Here is a 26298-nt window from a genome sequence, read left to right as displayed (position 1 = left end):
ACAAGTTTCCTGTTGGATCCCCAAGGCAGGGGATGCACTGGAACAGCAGCCACAGGCACCATTAAAGGTGCAGTGTTCAGCAGCTCTCAGCATTTCTCCTCTCTTTACCTGGGGGGACCCGGTTCATCAAGTTGAGATTTGACCATGGAATAAAAAAACGTAGTGAAAGCCCAGCCTTGAGTAGTTTCCATCACCACTTACAGTATCTCCAAAGACCAGAAGGAGTTTTAAGAACTGTGTCTGCAGTTGTTTGCAATGAACATGGATGGAGAAAAGCAATCATGCAATTAACAACGGAGCTAAAAATAAAAGCTGCTTTTGTACCAGACCCAGAACAACCTTGCTGGGGTCACAATGCAGCTTTTCAGTGAACTGCTCAAGTGAAAACCAACAGAAAATGTCTCTCTGACTGAGGGAAGCAGCAGCAGAAATATTTCTCAGCCTGTTCCCTGCCTCCCCGAGGCCAGGCAGAAACTGAAATGCAATTCAAATTCACTTTTCCAGCCAGGAGCATTTCCTGCTGAAATGTTTTCTAAAAATGACAAACTCAGTGCTGCAGATGGAGGTGCGTTAGCCTTGGAAACCTTCAGCACATAAATTTTGTATTTAAAATTGAAAAAAGTTTATCTTGCTCAAGGCACCACTAGATCCAAGATGATTTAAAAATTAGAAATCACTGAATCAATCAAATGAACATTTTAATTTCAATGTATTAATCTTTATAACCCCACATACAGGCTACATTATGAAGCTATCTTTAGTGAAACCATTAAAGTAGTCCCTGAGGTTTAAAAATCAAGGCTGACAGCATCTCAGATACTGTAAGGAAATCCTGTTTTCTAAGATAGTATTTCTTTTATTTTAATACCAAGAGCACAATTAAGGGTTGACCTTCACCTTGTATTCTTTAAGGCAAACTTCCATTATATTTTCTATGTATATTCTAGTTCCATATAATAGTTGGCTTTAATAGGAAATACACCCATGAACACAATAAGCACCTGCTGCCTGATTTTCTGATGTTTAACCAACAAACTTCCTTCAGGAATGCAAGCAGAACAAACAGCTGAATACACAAACATGCTCTGAAATTCATGTAATTACGGAATTTAAGGCACACAGATTTAGTAAAATACAAACTATGAAAATAGATTCAAGGCTACAACTTCACACCCAGGTATCTGGAGGTGTGTGATGCCTCTGACAAAATGTATCTGCTTAGAGATGCAAAAGGTTTGTTTTTTTTTAAATCCATATTTAAAAAATAAAAATAGCAGAAAGTGTCTTTCAGAAATACAACCTCTAAACATAGGCACATTTTTAGCATCAAGGTGCTTAGAAGCATGATTTCATTTTTTTATTGCATTGGGAAAAAACGAAAACAAACTGCAGATATATAAATGGATCCAATACCTCAAAGTTCCTCCGTAAGTCTTTGCTTTAGTGGCACTAGTGCTGCTAAAAACAAACATATCAAAGGTCACAGGTGCTTAAAGAACAAGTTTATTGACAATATCTTAACAAATAAACAGTCTGAAGAAAATTCCAGAAGTCTCTAAACTTAGAAATTTTAAAACTTTCTCATTGGCAAAATATTAAAAAAAAAAAAGTGTAAGATGTCACTATATTTAGCTTTCCTAATTTCAACATTTGGGTTCAGTCCTTTAATTTTATAATACACATCCAACCCTTAAGCACAATTTTCTTCTCTATGGGGCTCTCGATCAGTAAGATTTTACTTTTTTTTTTTTTTTTTTTTTGCAAGCATCTCCCTGGATCCTGTCTGCTTCAAACTTGATAGTTTATGTCATCAAGAAACAGCTTTATAAACATTCCAACTGAGCCAAATTATTCTGGTATCAAGCAAAACCTAGATTTCCCCAGAATAACAGGAAGCATACCATGTAGTACAAGGAACTATCAGCATGCATTTTTGGAGGTCATTTTTGTACTTCAGGTACGTGAACTTAAAACCAAAAGAGGGACAATTCTGATAAAAATGTACTCGGATATTTCATAACATTAATATTTATTGCTTTATATGAATACTGTATTGAAAGCCCAAGCATTCAGTTTACACACAGAAATTATACAATTAGATACCGTTTCACAATGGCAGTGAGCACTCATTACAATCTACAAAAATCTACTTTACAGAAATTTAAAAATCCTAAATATCAAAAAGGTACAGTTGAAGAAACAGGTATAAATTTGGCAGCCAGTAATTGTGATGGGGAGGTTGCAGCTTGCATGTCTTTAGATATGAGAACTGGAAAATATCGAGAGTTTAAAGCAGTAGTTTGTGCTTTGGAGCTGGTCTGAAAAAAATGTAACACTGGCTGTCAAAGTAGCATGTTCAAAAATATTTAGTTCACTTCCAAAATGTGATACAAATCATGGCAATTTCTATGCACCCCTAAACCTTTTTGTTGTTTAGCACAGGTACATAACTATGGTCATATAATTAATTCTTCCAATCCAGTGGTGTGATCATACTGATGCCATCTGCATACCTTAAAATAATTCTGAGCCTTCCCTACAATATTCACAATGCTCCAAGAAGCACTCAAAAAAGGCAAGTACCTGTTCACTCCTTCCAAGGTATTTTCTTATCCTATTTTCAAGCATTTCTTCTACAAAAGTTTAAGCTAAATGTTTTGATTACAACATTCTCAACATAAAGCACATTTTCTCATAAATAAATGAAATCCTTTCACTCAGGCACCTCAGAAGTATACAAAAATGTTGTAATCTGAACAGTTCTCTTGGAATGTGTTTACTCTGGTGTTTTCAACAACATTAGTAGTTCCAGGGTTTCATAAAGGGCCAGATTTCATTTGTTTTGTTTTCCAGAGGCAAACAAAGTGCCTTGAGAGGTGAACTGCCTTTGCCTGTAGAAAAAAGTATTTGCTGGATTCATCTTATACAGAAACAGAAAAATATACCATTTCCCTCTTGGAACAGTGAGGGTACACGTGTGTGCATGCGTGCATGGATGTGTGTGTGAAATGTAACACATTTTTAAACACACAAACAGAAGGCTTCATAGTGTGTATTCAAATAAAAATCTGGAAACCAGCATGAAACCCCATATTTCACATGTCAAATGTTGAAACTGTAACCAAAATATGAAGTAACTGCTATAGCTGTCAGAAAAAGACAAGACAAAAAGCTTCCTTGCTTACATACAACTAGGTGTGGTAATCTCCAAAAAAGTTGTCAAAATTATAATTACCTTCCAGTTTAAAAACTTTTATTCTAAATAAAAAAAACTATACACAAACCACTGATTTGACCAAACGAAAGTTCAGCGGTAAGCAGGACCTGAAAGAGCTGGTGGTGTTCACAGTTCTTATCATGTACAACTCTTTCAAGGTTCAATCCATGGAGAGGTTTATTTTACAACCTGCTTCTTTTTGTAAAACTAAAGGTCCACTTTATTACATAAAATTATTTATACAGTGTAAAACCAGAGCCTTATGGAAAATACTGCATCTAAGTGTATTTAAATTAGTCTTGCTCCATAGGTTCATCTGCAACTTCTGTGGCTTCATTACTGTTTTCCATAGGGGTCTCTGATGAATTTTCTGGAGTTTCACTAGCATAGGACCCTAACTCTTCAGTTTCACTGCAGTCAGCTCCACTACTGGCAGATCCACTAATTTCACTGTCATCTGAATGTGAATCTTTCTCTGCTGGAGACTGATCAGACTCCTCCATTTGATTGTTCTCCTCAGAGCTCTCTTCATTCACAGTTGAGGATTCAGTGTCTTTTTCTTGCTCTTTTCTGTCAGGACCAACATTTCTGGGAGACATGAATGACTCTAGAAACAGTGAAAGAACAGAATTACTCAGACATTTTTAGACACATCTTAATCCTGCCACTTTCCATTCCCAGCTTTGCTAAGCAATGCTTCTACAGTAAGCCAAAGGCAGGAAAAACTCTCAATCCCCAATTTTATTAGATGTAAGTGGTATGTATTAGGAGATGTAAAGTGCTGTCCAACTTCAATGGGATTTTGCAAATTATTAAATGGAGACATAGGATGAAGAAAAAAGAAAAAAAAAAATTGCCAAACTGTGCAAAACTGAAGTTTGAACAAGCAATTTATCTTTATGTACAACTGGAGATATTCAGAAACCCCAACAGCATCAGCCTCCAGCAAAGAAAACCCCAAATCCTTGGAAAACACACAGAGCAGAGACAATAAAATCTGAAATACCTTCTTCCTCTTCCTCCGTACAGTGCTGCCTGGCACAAGGAGCATCTTTTTCTTTATCCTGAGATGTAGAGGATGTTTCTTTCTCTTCCTCCATGCCTTCACTGGAGGCAGTTTGGTTAGGTGTATCTCTGGCTTCCCCTTCCTTGTCAAATTTAAGTCTTTTTACCTCATGTCCCTCTGCTTCTGCAGGATCATCTTCAGAGTGTTTATTTTTTACTGGGCTGCTCTGTGCAGCTTCTGATTCAGATGCTGGTGATTCACTACAAACAATAAAAGCAGATGTAGTTTTTATTGAAGAAAAACATGGTGTATCTTTTCACACTTGAAAAACAAAACAAAAAACCCAAACAAACAAAAAACAGCTACTTCAAACTAAACATTCTCCAAGACATAACAGCAAAACTCTCTTATTACAGAGCAAAACCTCAAAGCCACCACTCCACCTGAAAATGTGGAGTTGTCACCCTACTCTGGTGGGTCCAAATTACACCTGTGACTGTCAGAACCAGTGGCAAACTCTTATGAAACATTATATCTGGCTATAGTTTAACATCCTGATGCAAATATTGTTAACTGTGGATTTCTGAACATTATTTTTCACTTTTCCTTTTCACTATCCATTCCATACACTTACAAGCTGTGTTACTGCAACTATGGAAACTTGAATTAATAGTTAATTAAGTAACCCAACAACCACAGTCAGTACACATCAAATCCCACTGTAGATACTCCTGTGTTAAGAATTATTCATACCTTAGATGGCCATTCTCTTTTAAAATATTTTTTAATGTAAGTGAAAAAAAACAGAGTAGTAAAAACTCAAAATAATTACTTCTCACAAACCTGTGTTTTTTATCTTCTGTTTGCTGCAAGCTGGATTCTTTGTGCTGGGTACTGTCTGGCAAACCATTTGTTGTCATGGGAGTTGACAAAGAAACCTTCGGTCGATTCACTGGTCTGGGAGTTCCAGGACCATTTACATTAGATCTTTAAAAATAATAACAAAAAAATTGTTCCTAATAGGCAGAAATCAGCTATAGTCTGGTTCTAAAAGATCAGCAAAACAAACCAAAAAAGATCAGGTACTTTGCTATTTTTGCAGTGAATGAAAAAAAATTCTTTGCCTACAACATGTAAACTATGATCAAAAACTGAAACAAAAATAAAACAATTTCTAAGCAGTGAGGTTACAAAAAGATGGAAAAAAACCAGAGTACTTTGTATGTCCATTGTATGTCTTTACCCTTCTCCCCCCAGTACTGTCATACCCCAGTTCTGAGGCTTCCAATTGGGATCAGAACAGGTTATGATAAAGGATCTGAATCACATATTTCCTGAACTAACATGTTTTTTATTTTATGGTTTTTTAACTTTAAAAAGTTAACTCCCCAAATGGACCTTACCTGTCAGAGTACCCTGGTGAGTTTCCTGGGAACATAACACCATTCATCCGATTTAGACTATTGGAATTATTTTTCCTAAAAACAAACAAACAAAAAAACCCCAAAATGTTACAAATAGTGGAACTTTATATTATTTTAAGCTTGTTTGCACACAATCCCCCCACTCCAAGCAGTCCTCCAGGGGTTCTCTATGTATACATTATACTAGAGGTAACAGGATGGACTATGTGTTTGCAGCTGTTAGAGGGGTATCATTTTTTTCCTACTGATATAAAATAATAACTTAGTGTTCAGGGATGATATGAACAGTACCATAAATCTGATCCCACAGTTATTGCTCATTCCCAAGTTACTACAGGTAACACTTGCACACCACTATCACTACTGCTGGCTTCACTAGGGATGAAAACTGCCCTCAGTGTTTTGGACACATCTACTGCCAGCATGAGAAATGCAGTGACACAAGAACATTCACCCCTCTGCCAACACAAGCTCAAAGTTTCAAAAAACCAAAAGCTTTATACTTACTCTGAAGATGGATATACACAGCTGACAACCATGACATTCTGTAATACACAAACAGCAAATTAAGAGTTCAGAAACAGAAGCTTCAGCCCTTGACAACACCCCAAAACTTAAGTTAAAGTATTTTGGTCCCATCTTTTGAAGTCTCTCTACAGAAATCGGGTTGAAAGCTACCAACAGGTACATAAAAGGTATGCCTGGTCCTTCTTTACCAGGTAATATTTTTTAAGTGGGCTGCTCTCATAACAAGGACAGCACATCAAGCCTCAGGCCCAAGTGCTTGTAATTTCTGACTGAAATATCTCTGGAAAGCAAAGTATTCCAAAATGCTGAAAAACTTTTGAATTGCTGAAGAAATGCTCTATTGATACACAAGTCCTGCATTCAAAAACAAGCAAGCATTGTTATTTATTTTTGGCACAGCCAGATTTCAAATGCTGGATTATTTTGGTCCCACATAAGCAGAGGGCAAAAATAATGATTGATTACTCTGCCACCTCTCCCACTTGAATGGCACTGCAAGCTAAAAATCAATTTTAACATCTAGAAACCTGGCTTTAAAATTAGGTAAATTTTTCTCTTCAAATCAATAGTTAATCTAATTATGCAGGGGAGCTTTGATCACAGAGACAGCTAAACTAATCCAGATGAACTTTAATGAGTGTTCTCCATAAAACCTGAGGTGTGGTTCCACAGATCTCTCAGTTAAGAAACTGCTGTGTGAAATTCCCAGCTCATCATTTATTCCTGCTCATCTCTCTCATATCTTACCTTGCAAGAATACAAATAAGTTACTTTAAAACTGCTTTTTGATGTTAAAAGGTATGAAACAAACTTACCCACTTAGATTAGCTATTAGCTATATTACAGCTGTGAGCCATAATTAACCCAGCAGACCTTTGGGAGTAATTCAGAAGTTATTTAAATGACTGTTTAGTTGTGTCCTCTCTCAGAAAAACACATACCTTTTCAACACCTCTTAGAAATTTGTCTGTTCCTGTGTAATTCCTCCTAGGATCTGTCAGCAACTCACAGAGTCGCTGAATAGTGAAGGGGATGCTGCAATGAAATAGATAACAATTTAATTGCATTTTAATGAGCAGGACTCTTAGGAAGCAACAACTACACTGCTTTCTGCCCCTTACTGAGAAGATAGAAAGAAAAGAGTATAGAAATTTCTTTTCACTAGCAATAGAGGGGAGTAACTCTTATTTTTCCCCTATCTCATATACTGAGCTAACAAAGCACTGTCTTTTGTGTCCACCACCACAAAACCCCTAAGTGGAATCCTATATACCTCATCCCACAACTCAAACAATTCATTAAAACAATGAAATCAGATCATCAACAGTAAAATAGTTTGAGACTGGATTTATTATTCAAATACATAGAACAGAAATGGTAAGTGATTCAAAACAACTGAGTCATACACACTAGAACTACAGAATTCTCAACTTGTAGTTTATTTCATGTTTTACAAAATACATGTACAGAAAAAGCAGTAAGGGTTGGAATTAATAGAACCATTCTACTTCAGCTGTTACAAATACTCTATGTGCCACAACTGGACACTTATCTATCAAGGAATAGCTCAATAAAAATCATTAAACTCCAACCAAGTTAAATAAATCCATAAGCACCATATTTACACATTTTTCCTGACAATTCTGCCAAACTGATCTTTCAGACAAGCAATACTTTACATACATTTTCCAGTTACCTGGGATGTCACACACTTAAACTGCAAATTATGTCTTGTTTTAGCAAACTCCTCCAACTTTTCACAAAATACTTTAAAAGTTATTTCAATAAACTACTAATAATGCATTTTACAATTATTTAAAGTCATAAACATTTCAAAAATCCATCTAAGAATATTGGATACAACACTTAAGAACCATTTCTTGATTGACTCATCCAGAGCAAAATCAATACAAACTTACATACATGTGCCTCTATACTGTAGACTTCTGTCAAAATTCAACTTTTATTATTTTCTTGAAGTGCTCAGTATCTTAAGCCCATTCACTAGCTAACACACTATGTATTTCAAGCTCAGCTCATTAGCTAAAAAGCCACCACAGATCACTAGCTCAGTGCAAAGAGGTCAGCACAGTTATGATTAATTGTTCTACAGGACCCTTCCCTTTAACTAAAAGCAAGCAATCATCTGAAAGAGAGTGACCAACAATTTAATTATGTTTTTCAGAACTGTCCATTTATCACACGTTACTGAGGAAGTTACAACCCTCAGCTGGAAAGCAGGAGATGGGCTACAAGGCAACCACCCTTAGCCCTAGTTCCACATCCTTGATAAAACACAGAAGGTATCATCATGTTTATACTCTCAGTTAATGCCCTCCCTGGTTATTCACCCTGAATTATACCACAGCCAAGTTACCTTTACTTGACCTCCAGGAACAGGAAGATGGTCAATGCTCTTGCATCAATCAGCTGACTTAAGAGTTAGAATACAGCTGATAAAACAGAAGTAATTCTATAAATTCTATATTTTTAAAATATTCTTTTGACATTTTATTGCTTAAAAGCAAGAGCAATGACAGAAACCACCTCCCTGATTTGACCCAGGAATACCTCCTCCTCCTCTCCCATCCACAAAATCTGCTAAGAACCAGAACAAACCAGGTTTGTTCCTTTAAATTCATGAAGGCTCTGAAGCTTGACAGTGGTTCTGTCATTATCATTTTTCCTAAAGTTTCCTTGGCATCAAATGGTGCTGACCAATTCTTCATTATGTTCAGCTCTTGTGTAGTGCACTCTTTTAACAAAATTCCCAACTTTAACTCAAAGAATTTACTTATCTGTTAGTTGTACACACAGGTACAGTACTAATTGTTATCTCTTTTTCCTCATCAATAACCATGTTGGTTTTGCATTGAAAAGTCTATAATTAAAGACACTTAAATTTATTAATAAGACTGTCCATTCACAATCTACTTATTTTTACAGGAAAAAAAAAATACACAATTTTACATCTTTCTTTTTTATCAGCCAAATCTGCAAGACATACTGGAGAATCACTATCTAGGTAATTTTTTATTTAACTGTACCTAACAGGACACCTGAAGTACCAAGACATAAAATATTTTGTGAACATCATTACAGTCCTGGCTGTTTGGGGAATAAGCATAGTCAAGAAAAGCATCAGGCCAGCAATTAATTCAAGAAATAAAAGTTGACATCTTATTTCACTCTCAGCCATGAAAGGTTTAAACAAAAGCCAAAAATGGTTCATTTCCCTCTAAAATTTTCCCTAGAAAACTGAACTTCGTTTATTGAGCAGCAGATGGCACCAAGTGTCACCCTATCATCTCCTTGGGTAATTTGTTCAACATTTGTAAACATTTTTTGCTTGGTAAACCCCAAAGTTAACTTCACCTCATGAATTCTTTTTCTGTAAAATTATTATTTTTAAATAGTTTAACAATGTGATTTTAGAAAGTATTGAAATCTGTATATGAGCACCAATGTAAAAGTTTGTGAGCAGTACGAAAACTGATCTTAAATATTTAGAAGTTCAGTACATGAGCTGCATGAACATTCTGCTTAAGGTAACCACTTAAAATTCCATATGAGCACACTTGAAACTGCACTTCCTAGCACTAGTTCAGAACTAATTACAAACCAAAATTTCATCATGTGGACAGGGTTCAAGAGAGATTTGGGAAATTTATTACAGCCATATTAAACTGTAGCAAAAATTACACAAAAATTAAAATTTGCATTATGTGTATGTCTATTTTATTCATGCTCTGAAGACTCCTCTGTCATCTGAGATCCCAAATAAACTTACCTTGGAACTTTCTGCTTCACTAACAAAGGATAAAACAGCAAGTCTGGTAAGAACTTCCTACTCCAAAGCAATTCTAAAGAATAGAGAATCTGGCTCTGCAAGCTTATGACAAAATGTCAAGTATGATACAGTAAGGTTAAACCAGGCAGCCTGTACTTTAAGTGACTTTTAAGTATCTTTAAGACACTTCATCCAGAAAGACCCCAAAACAGGGGTCATCTTTACTTTGTTACTTCTTTGACTTTAAAAAAAGCTGAAAAAACTTGGGTTTTAATGAACTCTTTCCCTCAATCTTTTACACAAACACCAATAAAGCCATCCTAATAATAAGGTCACATCACATTGCTCCCTTTTCCACTGCTGTACTCTGAAATAGCATCTCCAGCTCTAAACAAAGGAGCCTGAACACATCCAACAGCACAAACCAAAAGCTGCTCTTGGTACTTTTAGGACACATCTCCACATGATTCAGCTTTCCCAATCATATCCACACTGTAGGAGTTGTAGGATTTACTCAATGAGCTATTCTACAGCCCTGGATTCTGAAACAACCTGATGTATTATTTTAAAGTAACTAATTTATGCAGTTTGCTTCCTCAAAGACTGGGTGGTTCACTGCAAAGTATGAGGAAGTTGAGCACTCAAGTGTTAGAGCAAGAGATCCAAACAGCAGAGCTACAGAATAAGCTCCAGATTTGCTACACCAGGTTTGTTTAGCTCACTCTGGAACTACAGAAGGTAACAGAACCCCATTCATTAGCTGTCTCCATGGAAGAACATCAAATTTTGTGGGCAGGGAAGCAGTAACAAAAAGCTGGGGGAGGAGGGAGAGGCAGACTTGGGCATAAAGGGTAAGTTTGTTTTCAAATTCTTTCAGTGAAGTAGGGTAGCATAAATATTGAGTAATTGAGAACAAACCAAACTTCACATTCTTAAAAGTATCCCACACAAGAGCAATTGGGAGGCAGGGGGAGGAGTTCTGAATTAAGAGTTACTTAGATTGAAAACAAACTCTAGAACAATGACAGTAAAAATTATTAATCTAGCATCAAAATGTGACACATGAAGGATATGTTAGTAGCAGCTCCAAGTCTGAAAGTTCAGAGCAACAGGGAAACAAGTTTTATAGTATGCCCATTTACTGACAAGCTGAGAAAAATCCTGAAAAAGTTTTAAGCAAGCACCAAGACCCCCAAGCAGGGTGACTCAACTTATGGTAAGAGTGCAATCCAGTTCAGACACAAGAAAAATACTGCATAAGCTATAAAAAAGACACACCAAATAAAAGATAAAAAAAATCAGGAGCTTTATTTTAAAGGAAACAAAACTTCCATAATTACAAAACCAGCCAAGGATATACACTTTAATCTAAGACACTGTCAGCAATAAATCAAATACCCCAAGTCTCTCCATGAATAAGTATCACTCCATCTAGAAATAGGAATCTGGCACAATTTATCATTTCAAACCCAGGTACATCCTGCCTCCTGGTCACACCATGTTTATCACAGCATTACTTCTTTAAAAGCTACTGAATTACCACAAAGCAATTAAGAGCTCAACACCAAAACCTTTTTTCTATTTAAAAATATACTGAAATAAATCTAATTTTATTATCTATTTTACCTGGTAAATGCATGTAGTAATACCATGCTTCATTGAACTGTACTATTTGGAAAAACTAACTTACTGAAAAAACTCAAGTGATTGATATGTCACAGGATGTCATAATTTTCATTCAAAGACAGAATAATAAAGTCCTGAAACTACTGTAATGTGTTTTCAAGGTTTGTATTTGCTTTGGCTCATCTGTTTAAGGAAGCAAAACAGTCACAGATAGGTAGTACAAGCTATGAAGTTCAAAATCCTGTAAATATTTTTGTTATCCTGATTTTAGAAAACAAGCAATACATACCCATTAAATCCAGTGACAATTTTGAGGATTCTCTCTTTCATCTCTTCAAAGGGAATATATTCCACATTTGGATTGGGAGGCCCTCTTGGCTCGGGAGCTGAGGTTCTGAAGTCATCCATTACCTTCTCCAGTTTGAAAATAAAATAGCCTTTAAACTGAGACCACTGAACCCTGCATAAAACAAGAATCAGGACATATACAAGTCAGCACTAACACCAGAAAAAAAGACTTAAAAAAAACGCAAAAACAACTTCTATATTAGAAAAACAACATTCATGCTCCATGTAACAAAGCAAGTACCATACTATTAGTTTTCTTCCTGAATTTAAAGCATGGTAACTCCTTAAATAATTATAGTAGAACAATATTACACAAACCAATTGCCATTTCCTTAAAGAACCCACTCACAATTCAAATCTAAGTGTGAAATATGCCTGCATTTTACACAATTTACCAGTGAGCCTACCCCACCAGCTCAAGGTTTCACTGAGCTCACAGGAGCTGCTTCTGCTTTCACCCAGAACTGCAATTGCTTCCTTTTCCACCTAAGCAGTCCCTTCCCCAGCAACATCAGCATCTCCCACCAAATCAGCTGCTGAGAGTTTATCTACCTGCTAGACAGCTGTGAACTATGCCTTTAGTTTAAGCTAACTCTGAAAGCCTCAGAAAAGAAGCAGAATCCATGAGGAGGATTAATAAAAGTCACTTAGAAAGTCTGACAAGAGCAGTGAGAAGAGTCAAACACATGGTGATGATCTCTTCAAGAACAGGAAAGTCTTCCACAGGTATCACAGGGGCTCTGAGAACAGCTTTAGCATTAGGACAAGACCTCTTGGTTTAGATGTTTTGTTACAAAACAGGGAACTTTGATCAATACCTTCTGTAGGTAAATCAAGAGACAAATAAAAAAACCCAAACCCACTTCACACGTGTTTATGTACAGTCTCATTATGTTTTACACACTGCAAAATAACTGATAAACACTTTAAATGAACCAAATGGAAGAAATTCCATGGAGAAAATATTATTCATGCTTTCTTCTGAGCTGACTTGTTTATGAATACTTGCCCTTCCCACTCAGCATTGTACATAATCACTTCTCTGAATGCACACTTGTCTTCTAAACCATGCTTTTCCTGTCCACCACACTAACTTGTGCATTAGTACCAGCAATTTTTGGGAGCTCTTTTATAAACCACCCCAAGAAAAGAATTTACATTAACTATGAGCTATAAAAATACATTCAGAAAAAATGCTTTAAAAAAAAATCACCAAAATGCTTTGGTTCATTGTACTTGCACTTCAGAGAATAACAACTTCAAAAGTTTATGTACATCTAAACCATCTTCCACTACAATTTCTGGATCATCCTGTGTAAATAGACCTGTACAAAGACAACTCCCCTGGGCCAATGGGCCTGCAGCCTCACAAGTACTGCAAATCACCATAAAATGGCATTTTTCTTAAGTCCTCTGCTTCCCCCCTACCAGCTCTTGTGACATCCTTCCACTGTATCAGCCTAAAGGTTTTCCTCTGACATAGAGAAAATTAGAGGATGAAATGGATTTTATAAAGAAAGCACCTAGCAAGGGAAAAAGAGGCAGTAAAAGCAACCAACCAGAGCACCCTTCAGAACTGTGTAGATACATTCTTCCAGGGTAATGTAATGCTGGTTGTTTAACTCTACAATTTAAAAATGTTTAAGAACAACCTTTAAGCAAGAGATGAAAGCACTGAAGTTAACACAAAGTCCATCAGTTCAGCCTTTGTACACTACTGAGATACATGATACCATGTCCTAGATTTAATATTTGCTAATAACTGGGCTTTAAGGTATGAAAAAATGTTTAACATCACAATGCTGAACCAGAATTCAGTCCCTGACCTTGCAATTTAAGTAAAAATTAGAAACATAACAAAGAACCATGGATGGAAGTGACTTTATTAATTTAGACAAGGGACATAAAATAGAATTACTACAGTGGAAACAAGGAAGAGCACAACCCCAAATAAATTTGTTCTCTAGTAAAAGCAAACTGTTTCACACCTGCACTTAAACGACTTGCTTGGCAAACCTCTGTACTAATGGATTGATTCCAACAGAAAATCAACATCAACAGCATTTTGAAATTCCCCGATTCTATTTAAGAAAAAGAACTTTTCCACAAGGGACAGAGGCTACCTTAGACAGAAAGCAGTTCAAATGATCTGATGCTATGCTTTAATTTAAAAAAATTACCAGCACAATTGCTTCTCTACCAACATGATTTGCACAGAACTCATCTTTACACAGATGCATAGCAAAACCAAAATTACATGGAAATAATCTGATCCTATCACTCTCAGAATGCAAAAGAGTTCCTTCCATTCCCTTATCTCCTGCTTACTTAAAATGTTTGTCATAGTGAAAGAAAGAGAGGAAACCCCCTGTCAATAGCTAGCACTGTCAAGGTATCAAGGGCAGAGGATTAACTAATATTTTCTTCCAAGAGTTGGAAAATTTTTCATTTTTGATTCTTTTGACCTTTGGTATATACTGACTGGTATAGACTTGAAATATTAAGAACAAGAGCAGAAATCCAGAAACCTTTAACAAAGGTGCTGGGGTAAGATTTGACAAACATTAAAAACTAACAGAATATTGAAAGGCAACTTAAGAACCAGAGAGGCTGGAGAATCACAGAGAAATAGAACAAACACAGTGTTTTCCCCACAGTTTTTTTTTTTTAGGTAATTAGTACTACACTTGAAGGCCTTGCTGCAACACAGTGATCCCAAAGATCAGTACCTGAGTTGGACATCATGTTTAGATTGGACTGCCAGTATGCACAAGCCCAGAAGACAAGTAAGTTACCCATTTCCCTTCTCAGCAACCATGTTAAAAGATGTATCACTAAGACAGCACATATGGCTTACACACTTCAGACAAACTCCAAATTTTTAAGTTTCAAACTTCAGTAAGGCCCATGGAAGATAGGCAGGACAAACCCAAAAATTAGCTGAAGAACAGAAGGAAGAATTCAGAATGCCTGAAATAGAGCTACCTCCTAAAATGAAGGTACTGCAATTATTTCATAAATCTTTCTGGAGCTGTTTCACAGATTACAGGTTTAATTAAGAAAAACATTATATTAAAGAGATGTTAAGCTTCTAGAGACCTAGCTATGTACTTAAAACATTCAGAGTCCCAGGAGTCCTGGTGGGATGGCTGTCTTCAGACTTCAGTGTTTGAGTTCATTACAAAATCACTTGATTTAAATTTTAAGAGGATACCATCTGTTTTGGAGAAATTCTATATGCCACAAAGAACAGAAAACTAAAAGGGAAACCAAGCAGATTGATTCAGCTCATTGAACAGGCTATAAAAGAAACATCAGAACTTAAGCCTTCTCTCCACCCTTCTATTATTAGCTCTCTCTGAAAAGCAGAAAGAAAATAAAAAGTACAAAATTGTGTATTTAGGACGCAAACAATTCATGTTCAGCTAAACAGATTTTAAGACAAAGTCCTCACAACACAGAAGGAAAGAACCAGAGGACAATTAGAGATTTACTTAAAATATAACAAGATACATGAGTCACTTACATTAGGTTTCTCCCTCCTCCCCAGTTATTTTTGGACTGAGATTCCACTCCCACGGAAACTTACTAGTAGGAAGCAGGTGTTTTTAAGTGAAATAACTAGACAACTTTAATAACTGTTTCTTCTCTTTTGTGCCTTGTTCTAAGGCTCATAGAAGATGGAGATACACTCTATACATGGTAATTTTACTGACCTGACAGAAGAAAAATTCAAGTTCCATGCAAACAAGTTAATTCCTTTGCTATTCTGGCTTATCAGTGAATTCTCCAGAACTATTTGAAAAGCCAAAAAGCACAGAAAATGAAGTGCACCAATCACATAATCCAGTTCAAACCGCAGTGAAAGGTGTGCACTGTCCAGTGTGCTATTCCACAGCTTCAGTACCAGATATCTCCAAACAGGAATACTGGAGACTAGATGGAATATGCCAAATAGGCCACTTCTCAACCCAAAGGCCCACCTCTGCCAGAACCTGTCCCAGAACCAGAGCACACATCCAAGAGATCCTCTCCAGCACTCAGCAGCCCTGTGCAGGGGAGTGGAGGGACTGCAGTCCTCTGGGGAGAGGGAAACTGAGGCCACTCTCTTCCTTTCATTCATGTCATTCCTCAGTTATCTCTGTTCTTTTGGATAGAAACACAGTAAACAAAGCCTTGTGCCTCTACTTCTTGTTTTAATCTTTACCTTACTTAGAACACCCTGATTTCAGATCTACAGACTGGATATAAACAAGGATACCTGGAATTACAGAGGCAGAGAGAATGGGGTGGACTAGCCAGAAATTTTTGTTAACTACTGCCTATAAAACCATCTCCAGCATTTTCATACAAAAAAACCCAAACCCAAGCATTGCCATTTGACAGGAATTCCATTTACAGGAATTACTATTACAATTATTACTACTACTAGGAATTATTATTTACAGGAATTACTATTTCATTATTTATTACACAAATAATAAAGACTATGTCTTAAAGGAGGAGTGCTAAAGGGTAAAGAAATGGCTCCCAGTTTCTCCAGAAAACACCTCTGAAATATTCTGAGGCTCCAAGTCAGCATTGCTGAAGGCTCCTGAATCAGGAGATGAGCTACACTGAGGCAGCAGGGAGTTCAGTGCAGAGCAGGGGGGCACCACCCCACCACACACTGAACTTCATGGCTGGGCTGCACCCAAAGGGTGCAGCAGCTGCTCTGCTGCTCCCACACACTCCTGTGATCCCACACACAGGGAGGTGAAGCAGATCACTCATCTAACCACAAAATTAATGCTACAGATAAGGAAGAATGTGTGATGTGACTAGCAGATAGCAGAGCAATTCCTTTAAAGCAGATGCTCTCATGTACCAAATAAAAGAAGATACCTTCCTCAATTCCATTCTTGCTTCAAATAGGCTTTTGATTTTAAATTTCTTTTTTTACTTCCCATGCTTTATTTTAATACTTACTGCTTCGATGCAATTAGTTTCAATGTCATCATTGTACATTCTGTTGCTATTTTCACCATGGACAGAGTGCAGATTAACATGGGAAATTCCCAACAATGACAACAGATTTACACAATAAAATCCCCCGAGCATCAAGGCAGAGTAGCTCCTTAAATGCTTCTGGCAAGCAGACAAACCTTTCAACCTAACATTAAATTAAAACCATAAGCAAGTGCTAGATTCTTTATTGGTGTTTCTGAATGAGCAATAAATTTTGAAATTTAGGTGATACAGCACAGTGAATTTACTGGAGCGTTGTGCTCTGCTGTAAACTGTTAGAAAACACCCTGGCAAGCACCCTTCCTGGGGGAGCATCCTGTTCACTTTCACCTGGTAACTCATGTAAAATTAAAACGCTCTCACGTTTTATCTTCAGTAGTTGACCTCATGTTACCTTTCACTTTAATTAAAAATACATTGCAGAGCTCAAAAGAGGAAAAACTGGTATTTCCCACATGTACAGAAGGTATTTTTCCATTTTCATTCACTGATTGTTGTCAGCTAAGTCTTCACTTTCCTTCTTGTGAGGATGACGAACTCATTCCAGAACCACGGAAACTGGAATACATTAGACCTGCATCTACTTCAGTAGTATGAGCATTCACCTCTCTACTATTTGCAAATTACTAATGCCAGGATCAACAAAGATTAAGACTTAGTTATGAAAACAGACAGCTGATTGAGACATTAAAGTAGTATCTGTAGTCACCAAGGGACTAATTCTGATCTCTCCCGATAAATATTTGCTGACTCCAACAGAACAGAGCTGCTCCACAGGACACAGAAAATCTGAAATAGGACTCAGAATTTTCCAAGCAAGTAATATTCCTAGACATAGTTACTTAAAACTCATAAACTCAAGTACCTTTTATTTTAAAGGAAAAAACTAAGCACAGAACAAAAATGCTGGAACTCATCTGGTCAGTGTCACTATAACTGGTAAATGACCAGGACACAGAGATCCACAGGAGACCTCACATAAGAGTAAATCACACTGAGACAATACTATTAAATCTTCCCTATATTGAGTCATAAAGCTGGTAAAACAGAAAAAAGGAAAATGCACCCTGTGCAACTACTTTTCAATCTGCAGCCCTCACGGAAATCTTGCAACTGTCTTCAAGCAGTCTATTTTATCCACAAACCTGACCACCCACCACTCTTCCAGACCCCCAGACTGCTTGGGATCCTCTCTTCCTCATGAACTATTGCCCTGTTCCTTCCCCCCAACACGTGCCATCAAGCACAAACCTTCCCAAAATCTACAGACAGAAAGAAGAAGAAAAGGTCATCAAATACCAGGTCAAAATAGAAAAATATTCTTGCTACTGGAAAGTGCAATGTGGAGTGGAACAATACCCAAACACCTGGGAAAGATTTTCAAAAGAAATAGTAGCAAGGCCACCATGGGCCAGGAGAGTAGAGGCCTGCTGGAAAAAATGAAAATAATACTGAGGCAGAGATTAACAGTGAACTGTCTCTGACTGCACACAGCAGCCAGGAAGAGAGGAATACTTACAAATCAAAGTCTGCATGTGCACAGTTACATCTGCAGTTAAAATATTCAGATTACACCCCCAAAAAATGTACTAGCATGGCTATGAGCAGCTTGCCTTTTTTTTTTTTCTTTTTTCTTTCCACACGTGTATTCTACAGAGACTGAAGTTTATTATGATCAGTTCATGACACACCTTTGACAATGGTAGTTGAAGTGTGACCTTTACACTGTAAACTCCACTCCCAACAGGTATGAAGTGGCAGCATTTAAGATAAAACACTACAACAGTGTGTTTCCTAAAGGAGCAAGGGATTTCATCTGTATCACCCCTGATTCCTCTTAACACTTCCTTACTACTAAAACTGTACACCTGATACATGTATAATTTTGTGTTAATAGGTAAAAAAGCCAGGAAGCCTGAGAAAGATAAATCAGCAGGCTTTCCAGCCAAGATTCTTGTCCTTTGGAGGCATGAATGGATTATGAGACAGGACACACAATGTCAGTGGAATGGGAATTAGTGGGGAATAATTCCAGCTACTCAGTGGAATGGAGTGAGGAATAACAGTAGGAAACAATGCAAGGAAGTTTATTCACATCTCCTGCTTCATGGAGAACATGGAAATGGAAGAGGCCTATACTAACAAAGGCACAGACTTCTTTCTGAAAATATTACCCTGTTTATTATGGCAGGAGCTTGAGGATTGTTTTATTTCATTTTTTTAAAAACTGTAAGGAATTACATCCCCCTAGCAGTTCTGAAGATTTCCTGGTAATTTGCCTCCAAACGGAAACAAAATTTTCAAATGAGTCAAAAAAAAATATTAGGGTATAGATATCAAACAAGAAAACTGCTAGTTGAACAGATAACATAGGAAAAAGTAGACTCAAATTTAAGCTAAAATAAGCTAAAAGCTGTATGGCTAAAAAAAATAAATCTATAGATTTGTAACATAAGGAATTAACTATAAAAGGCTTCAGAATGCATCATTTGGACACTAAAGCTGAGAACCAGAACTTATTCTCATATATGTTTGTTTGTGCTATATCTCCACTCCTATTTTCTATTTCCTTTTCTACAGCTGACAAACTGTTTTAACTGCTGTAATAATAAAAATGTTCCAAAAACATAGTCTAAAGACAAACAAACACCACAAAAAAAATCGTAACAAACATTCAGTGCTAGATAGGGTATAGGAAACAGTATCAAAAAGGCCAAAAACACTTTTTGTCATTATCTTTGACAGATCTCCTGTTATGTAACTTACATTTAGGGTTACATAATTGACCAACAGCCACTCCTGCCTCATCTACCTGAGGGAGGAGCACCCAACACTGCTACCTCAGCCTCAGCAAGGCCACCACAGCCTCTCACAGCATCTTTTTAGTCCAGCTGGGTAGCTACAGACCCAGCAGAGCACCAGGCCTACATATTAGTTGGGATCAATGGGGTCCAAAACCAACTGCAACCAGTTCCAATCTGTGGATTATAGTCAATTCTGGGGCCAAGACCTGTGCTGGGAGATGGGAAGCTGAAGATCTGTCAGTCTGTCCTTGCTGTGACATTTGCAATGTAGAGGACATGATGACATCCCTCCACCTGGCACTTAGAAGCCCATAACTACAACACTGTGTCTGGTTTGGGGTCATGAAATGCCAAGGAGAGCAGAAAGAGACGAGCAGGCCACCAAGATGGTCAACAAAGCTGCAGGACACAGCCTAGGAGGGAAGCTAAGGCAACAGGTCTGGAAAACAGAAGGAATCTAGAGGAATCAAACTCCTGGTTTTGACCACTGAAGGGACAATTGTGTACAAATGAAGACTGATTCCTTTCAGAGGGGCACAAATGAGGGGCAGAGGCAGTGGTGCCAGGTTGCTCCAAGTTGCTGCAAGGGTAAGATTTTTCCCAGCACACACAGTTAAGTAGTGACAGAGGCCACAGAATTGCCATCACTGGAGATTTCAAAAGAGGTGGACAAAGCCCCAAGCTAATTCTGGAATTAGCTCCCCTTAGTACAGGGTCTGACTGGATGACCTCCAGAAGTCATTTCCAACTTCCTTTATTCTACCAATGTACTGTACATGTTCCTATTTTCTCTACAATCATATATTAAACTTGACTCAAGAAACTTTGCAGGAAAACATTTATGTTGGTCCTCAAAGAAACCAGGCAAAAAAACCCAACTGTTTTTAAGCTTAGATGAGGTGCAAACTAATGTTTCAGAGCTTCCAGGGAAACTCTAAGGAAAGAATTTGACTACACAAAGAAATAAAACCCATGTATTTTAATGGCAGTTTATACTGCAATTCAGGACAAGAACTGGTATAACTACATTACATCCTGGCCAGCTCAGTCTTCTCTGCTTAAGCCTAGAACTATTTTACAGTTAATCACTCCTGCCTATGTACTCTATTTTTTCAGATTTTGTACTTTACTACTTATTGCTGGATTCATTCACTGTCAGTAAGCATCTGATTTATACTTTCCACTAGAGAAAGCCATTAAAAACTGTGCTTTATAGGCTGTCTGCCTCAGAGCAGGAGTGGGGGAAATGCAAAGGAAACAGAGATAAAATTTTTCATTGCTTTTGTTTTCTGTGCTTTATTTTCGACTTTAGAACCACAGGAAAATTCTAGTTTTTCACTCCAGTCCAACAATCTGGTTTTACTCGCTAAGGTACCTAAGTAAATGGTTTAGAAACTTCACTACTGAAGGAGCAGAGTGACTCTGAATCCAAGAGAAGTGGTAAGAAAAAAAGTATTTTAAATACAAGACAAGATCACAACAGATAAGTGATCTTTATATCCACTCCTCAAAATTCTTTGCAGAACAAAAAGTATTTCACTTTTGCATTTCACTGCTACTAATGCAGAGCTGTGACTTTTGTACCCTTCTCTTAAAGCTGTTTCTATTACAGAATAGATAAGGAGATTTCTCATGCAAAAAAGTGCAAAAGCATATCCTGTTTTAAAAGGAGTCTTTCAGATGCAGTAAAGTATTAAGACTAACAAATTTCATATCTCTTCCCTTTAATCAGTTTTGAAGTCACGTTGCTCTTCCACATAATGATCTTCCCTGACTACACTTGATCTCACTAAGGAAATTCCATGCTAGTATCTTAGTAAAAAGTCAAGTCAATTAAGGACTGTATCAGTCATCTCAAAAGAAAAAAGTCCTAGGACCCAACACATGATTAAAAGAGGCTGAACTATAAACTTTATATTTTCACCTAAGGCTAAGTCTTGCCATAGCAACCATTAGGAAACAAAAATACTGCCAGGTACCCAAGCAAGTAAACCTCTGCTTCTGCTCACCTCTAATAAGGGAAGTTTAGACTGGCTTTTGCAAATGCAGGCCATATTCTCACAAATAATTAAGTGAATGGTTAACTCTGCACAAGAAGGCAGCTTGAACTTCACAGATGAAGTTAAAGTTAACACACGTGATTGCACCATCAGGGTTTTACTGCAAGGTACTGATAAAACCACTACATTTACACTGATAATGTCAGCAAATTTAGCAACATTTTTATTCCAGACCCTCCTTGTAAACGAAAGAGACTTCTATTTACAACAAAGACACTCTGAAGAGCTTTATCATAGCTGCAGTGCTGGCTTACACAACTCTCACCTTTTGTTCCTCCCCTGCACTGCCTCTTCAGTCGTGCTGGGGTTTGACAGCCCAGTTAAACACACCCGATCAATGAGCTGAACCTTGGTAAAAGCAGCACTGCCAAAAAAAGTTCCTTACAACTGCCAGCAGCTTCCTGCTCCACGTTACCATGCAGCTACATAAACAGTTGAACAAGCACAACTCCAAGAGTGACACAAGGGCTCCAGCAGCCAAGACTGCTGCCAGGAGAAATATTAGTAAAATTACAGCATAACCCAAACCTGCATCTACCTGTTCCTAACTCACTCAGATGAATAAGCAGATTGAAACAAACTGGAGAAGGGAGGTACCCAACAGCCTGACATGAGCCCATGCTCTCATTCTGTTAAATAAGCTGGGAGTACCATGACAATGCTCAGATGAGAACCTTAAAGTCACTGTAATTTACTTCATTAGCACGCTTTTAAACTGTTTATTAATTATTTACAAGGTCTGCTGCAACTATGTCCAGAAGAGGCACTGGATGGGGGGTGAGAGGATTTTAAATTTAACCCAGAATGTAGATTGCAGTGGAATATCTACAAATCAATATTCAGCATAGAGGAAGCTAAAAAACAAAGAATCCCCATGAACATAGTATTTAACTCTCCTTGAAAAAAAAAATACTACACACTTCACCTGTCCTTATTTGCCCTGGTCCTCACTGACATGGGCACTTTTTGTTTGTTACTTCAGGAACAGGCTGTGACTGAGTAAGATACATTGTTTTTCAATAAATCAGTTCCAAACGGTTTGTGTAATTACCCCTGACCTGACCACCCCCATTTTTTTTTCCAAACTGAGCTCTGAACTTCTTAAAATGCTAAAACATATCACTGTGAACCAATATTTATTTCATCTGCTCATTCCAAGGTAATATATTTATTACTGAATTAGATTTCTATTAAAGTTACTTTTGTACAACTGGAAATAAAGAATATTTAGGTCATTTTGAATTAATGTGTATTTGCTAGGTTTGTATATTTGGGAACACTTTTGCAGTGGTCAAGTTGTACTGGCTTAAAAACATTAGATTCTTACACTATCACCAATCTTTCCATGAAAACTTACCATAAGACTTCAATTTTTACTCATTTCTTTGTGAAACTTTGATACATATCAAATTCATTGGTGAAAACAGAAGTACATTTGCTGAGTACAGGGTTTGTTAAATAACAGAAAGCAAATTAAACATCATGGAAATATATTTCCATGTCTGCCTTCAGATTACATTAGATACTTCTGGTATCCAACAGCTTTTAAAAACCAAATTAATGCAACTAAAAGGCTTAAGAATGCTGAAAAAAGCTACAGAAAAAAAAAAAAAGCCCAAGGAAACCCTGAAAACACAGAATGCTAGGGTCTGCATTGAGGTCTAGATGCTAGGCTCCAGTTCAGGTTTAATTAACTGATTGTAATAATCAAATAATTAAAAAAAAAAAATAATTCCCCAAATTTACACAAAAACAAAGCATTCATTCTCCAAGCTGCACATATGGAAAAATTTTCCCAAGAACTTGCCCCTATACAATCACTTGTTAAAACTACTTTGGAGTATATGTACCAGTCACAGAAACAGCAAAAGCTGCTTGAGAAATATTTCAAAACAGGAAAAAAAATTTAACATATTATAGAGACAAAACACACCACAGTAAGCCCATACTAAAACAAGTACTACCACTAAATAGTTACTACACCAAAATACTAAGCATTACAGCTTGTATATTTCTACACACAGGCCTGAGCTTTCTATCCAAAGAGCAAGCTACATTACAGAACTTGTTTTTCTTTCAACACCATTAAATCGAGCAGCAGTAGCAAGGTACAAAAAAAAAAAACCAAAAAACCCCACAACCACCAAACCCTACAAACCTCTCACGAGCCAAAGGGCTTCTAGAAACCCAAACAAACCCCCTTGCCACCCCTGCTTGCTAACAAAACACTGGTAGAAGGCACGAATCGCCTGCTGCAGCCTCTAGCCTGGCGCTAGGCCTCAAAAACAAGGAGGCAGCCTGGGAGCCAGAAAGTGAGCAATTCTATAGCAACGCACCCGGGGAAGCCTTTCCCCTTCCTGCCAAATACTGAGCCGCCAAGGAAGTCACTCACCCAGCGCTCACCCGGACACGGAGCGTGGGGCTCGGCTGCCCCCAGCCCCGGCACACCGGGAAAAGGCAGCCCAGGAACTTCCCTTTTCCCAGGAAAACTCCTGTGGGAGCTGGGAAACGAGGCGCTACGGGGATTGCGGGGGAGCTGCTGTCCCTCTCTGCAGAAAAGCACCTCCGTGGTTCTCTCCTCCTCCTTCTTCATCAAATTCACTTGGACACGGTGCACAGGGTACAAAGCCCAGGCAGAAATCATCCGTGCCGTTCGGATCTCTGTGTAAATAACGCTGCTGGATACAGTGCACAACAGAGGCTGCAACAGGCGTTGCAACAGGGAAACAAAATTTCCGTTCAAAAAAAACTGAATGTCACCCCCACCCTCCTGCCCCCCCCCAAAAAAAAAATATACAAAGAGCAACAGGTTTATTGTACCGAGCAGCAAAGGGACCTGACAGATACCCCCACTGAGCAACACCTGTACTGAAAAGCAATGCCCTGTTAGATAAAACTTAACTACCAGTAACAAAATTAATCAATCCAAAATTAAATGGGAGCTAAGGCAAGCTTATTTAGCCCAGTGAAGCAATCGACAGACAAAAAAAAAATCCAGGTAGCATCTCACTGACTTGGAATATAGAAATGGTGCAAGCTGCAACTGAAGATCACCAAAAAGTCACACTTACATCGTCTCTCCAGTCTTAGCAACATGACAAAGAAACTGATCCAGGATTGGACACACTTCCTTCTTTCCTCTCTTCTCAAAATCTGTTGGCGTGAGAAAGACACAAAAAGAATGGTAAAAGAACATAGGACAAAAAAAGAACAAAAAAAAAAAAAGGAAATAAAAATCATAGTTAGCGATTTATTTGCTTTAGTGATCAGTACAGCTCCCACAAGAGTATTTTCACGTTTTCACAAAGCTTCAGTTGTTCCCCAAGAGTACCACCAGCTTCCCAGCACTATAAAACACTTAATATTTTCATGTGGAGAAACTACATGCATCTGAGCAGCCGAAGTTGATTTGCAACTTCTTTTGAGCAGCTCCAACAGAGAAGGAGGCCGATTTCCTCAGGCTGCACCCAGCCAGGAAAACCAGCACAGAAAAAGACTGCGAAAGGAGAAAAATATAAGGTAGGGGAGAAGGAGGAGGGCAAGGAAGGCGGGGAGGGAAGGAGGGATGTGGGGGAGCAGAGGGCACGCCAGGCCAGGGGAGCCCCGGGCCTGCAGGAGGAGTGGAGCCGGCGGGGTCACTGCTGCTCCCCCTCACCCAGCCCGGGGGAAGCCGAGGGCAGCGGGGATCAGGGGCTCAACCTCTCCCCTTCCCCACCGGGAGTCCCCGGGGCCTCTCCCCACTCTGCGGGACCCCCCCGCTCTCCACAGCACAGGGACTCCCAACCCTCAGCCCCGGCGCGTAGGGGAGGGGGGGGTGGGTGTAAAGCTGCCGCCCTCAACTAAGGGCTCTCCCTCCCCCTAAAAACATCTCAGGTGGGAGGCAAACCCCCGTCCCCCCCTCAGCGTGGGGACACCGCTTCCCTCCCCGCCTCCCCCCAAAGCTCTCCGCGCCAAGCCCCGGCACCACCTTTCAGAGCCTCCTGAAGCCTCTCGATGTCCATGATCCGCCTCGGGCGTCTCCCCCCGGCTCGGCGCTGCTCCCCTCCTCCAGCCCCCCCCCCCCAAACCCCGCGCAGGAAAGGGGCTGCAGCCTCCGGGCACCCACACACACACAGACCCCGAGCTCAGCAACCCTCCAACATGGCGCCCGGGCCGTACCCGTGCGCGGCCCCGACACTCCGCCCCTTCCCTCCCCTTCGCTTCCCTCCCTCCCTCCCTCCCTCCCGCCGGGGGCGGGGCGGCTGCGAGCGGGCAGGAGGGAGGTTCCGTCCGCTGCCCTTCTCCTCAGGCCGGGGCTTCCCGCCTGCTTCACCGCGCAGATCCTCGGGAAAGGGGACGGGAACGCCGCCCCGCACAGGCGCCTCAGGGGAGAGGGAGTGCGCCTTGCCTTGCCTTGCCTTCCCTCCCCCCACCTCAGCTTGAGGGCAGTGGTTCTTCCCCCCCCCTTTAAATCTGCTATCTATGTGTGTACAGATGTGCCAGCCCGCC

At 38.9% G+C, this 26298-nt stretch overlaps 1 protein-coding gene across 1 annotated transcript; it reads right to left on the bottom strand.

Moving 5' to 3' along the window:
* Positions 1 to 1487: 1487 nt before the first annotated feature.
* On the bottom strand, positions 1488 to 26033 carry PPP4R2 (protein phosphatase 4 regulatory subunit 2). Its single transcript, XM_071756326.1, has 9 exons — positions 25778 to 26033; positions 24882 to 24963; positions 11881 to 12051; positions 7117 to 7210; positions 6155 to 6192; positions 5627 to 5701; positions 5067 to 5210; positions 4224 to 4483; positions 1488 to 3824 (listed from the first exon to the last, which is right to left on the bottom strand). Exons 1-9 carry the CDS (start codon positions 25809 to 25811, stop codon positions 3511 to 3513), a joined length of 1212 nt encoding a protein of 403 aa, XP_071612427.1. The 5' UTR covers positions 25812 to 26033; the 3' UTR covers positions 1488 to 3510.
* Between the last annotated feature and the right edge of the window lie 265 nt (positions 26034 to 26298).

Source organism: Heliangelus exortis, chromosome 12 (genome assembly GCF_036169615.1).
Source record: "Heliangelus exortis chromosome 12, bHelExo1.hap1, whole genome shotgun sequence".
NCBI lineage: Eukaryota > Metazoa > Chordata > Aves > Apodiformes > Trochilidae > Heliangelus > Heliangelus exortis.
The sequence above is the reverse complement of the archived record's forward strand: the minus strand, read 5'-3'. Positions and strand labels throughout refer to the sequence as shown.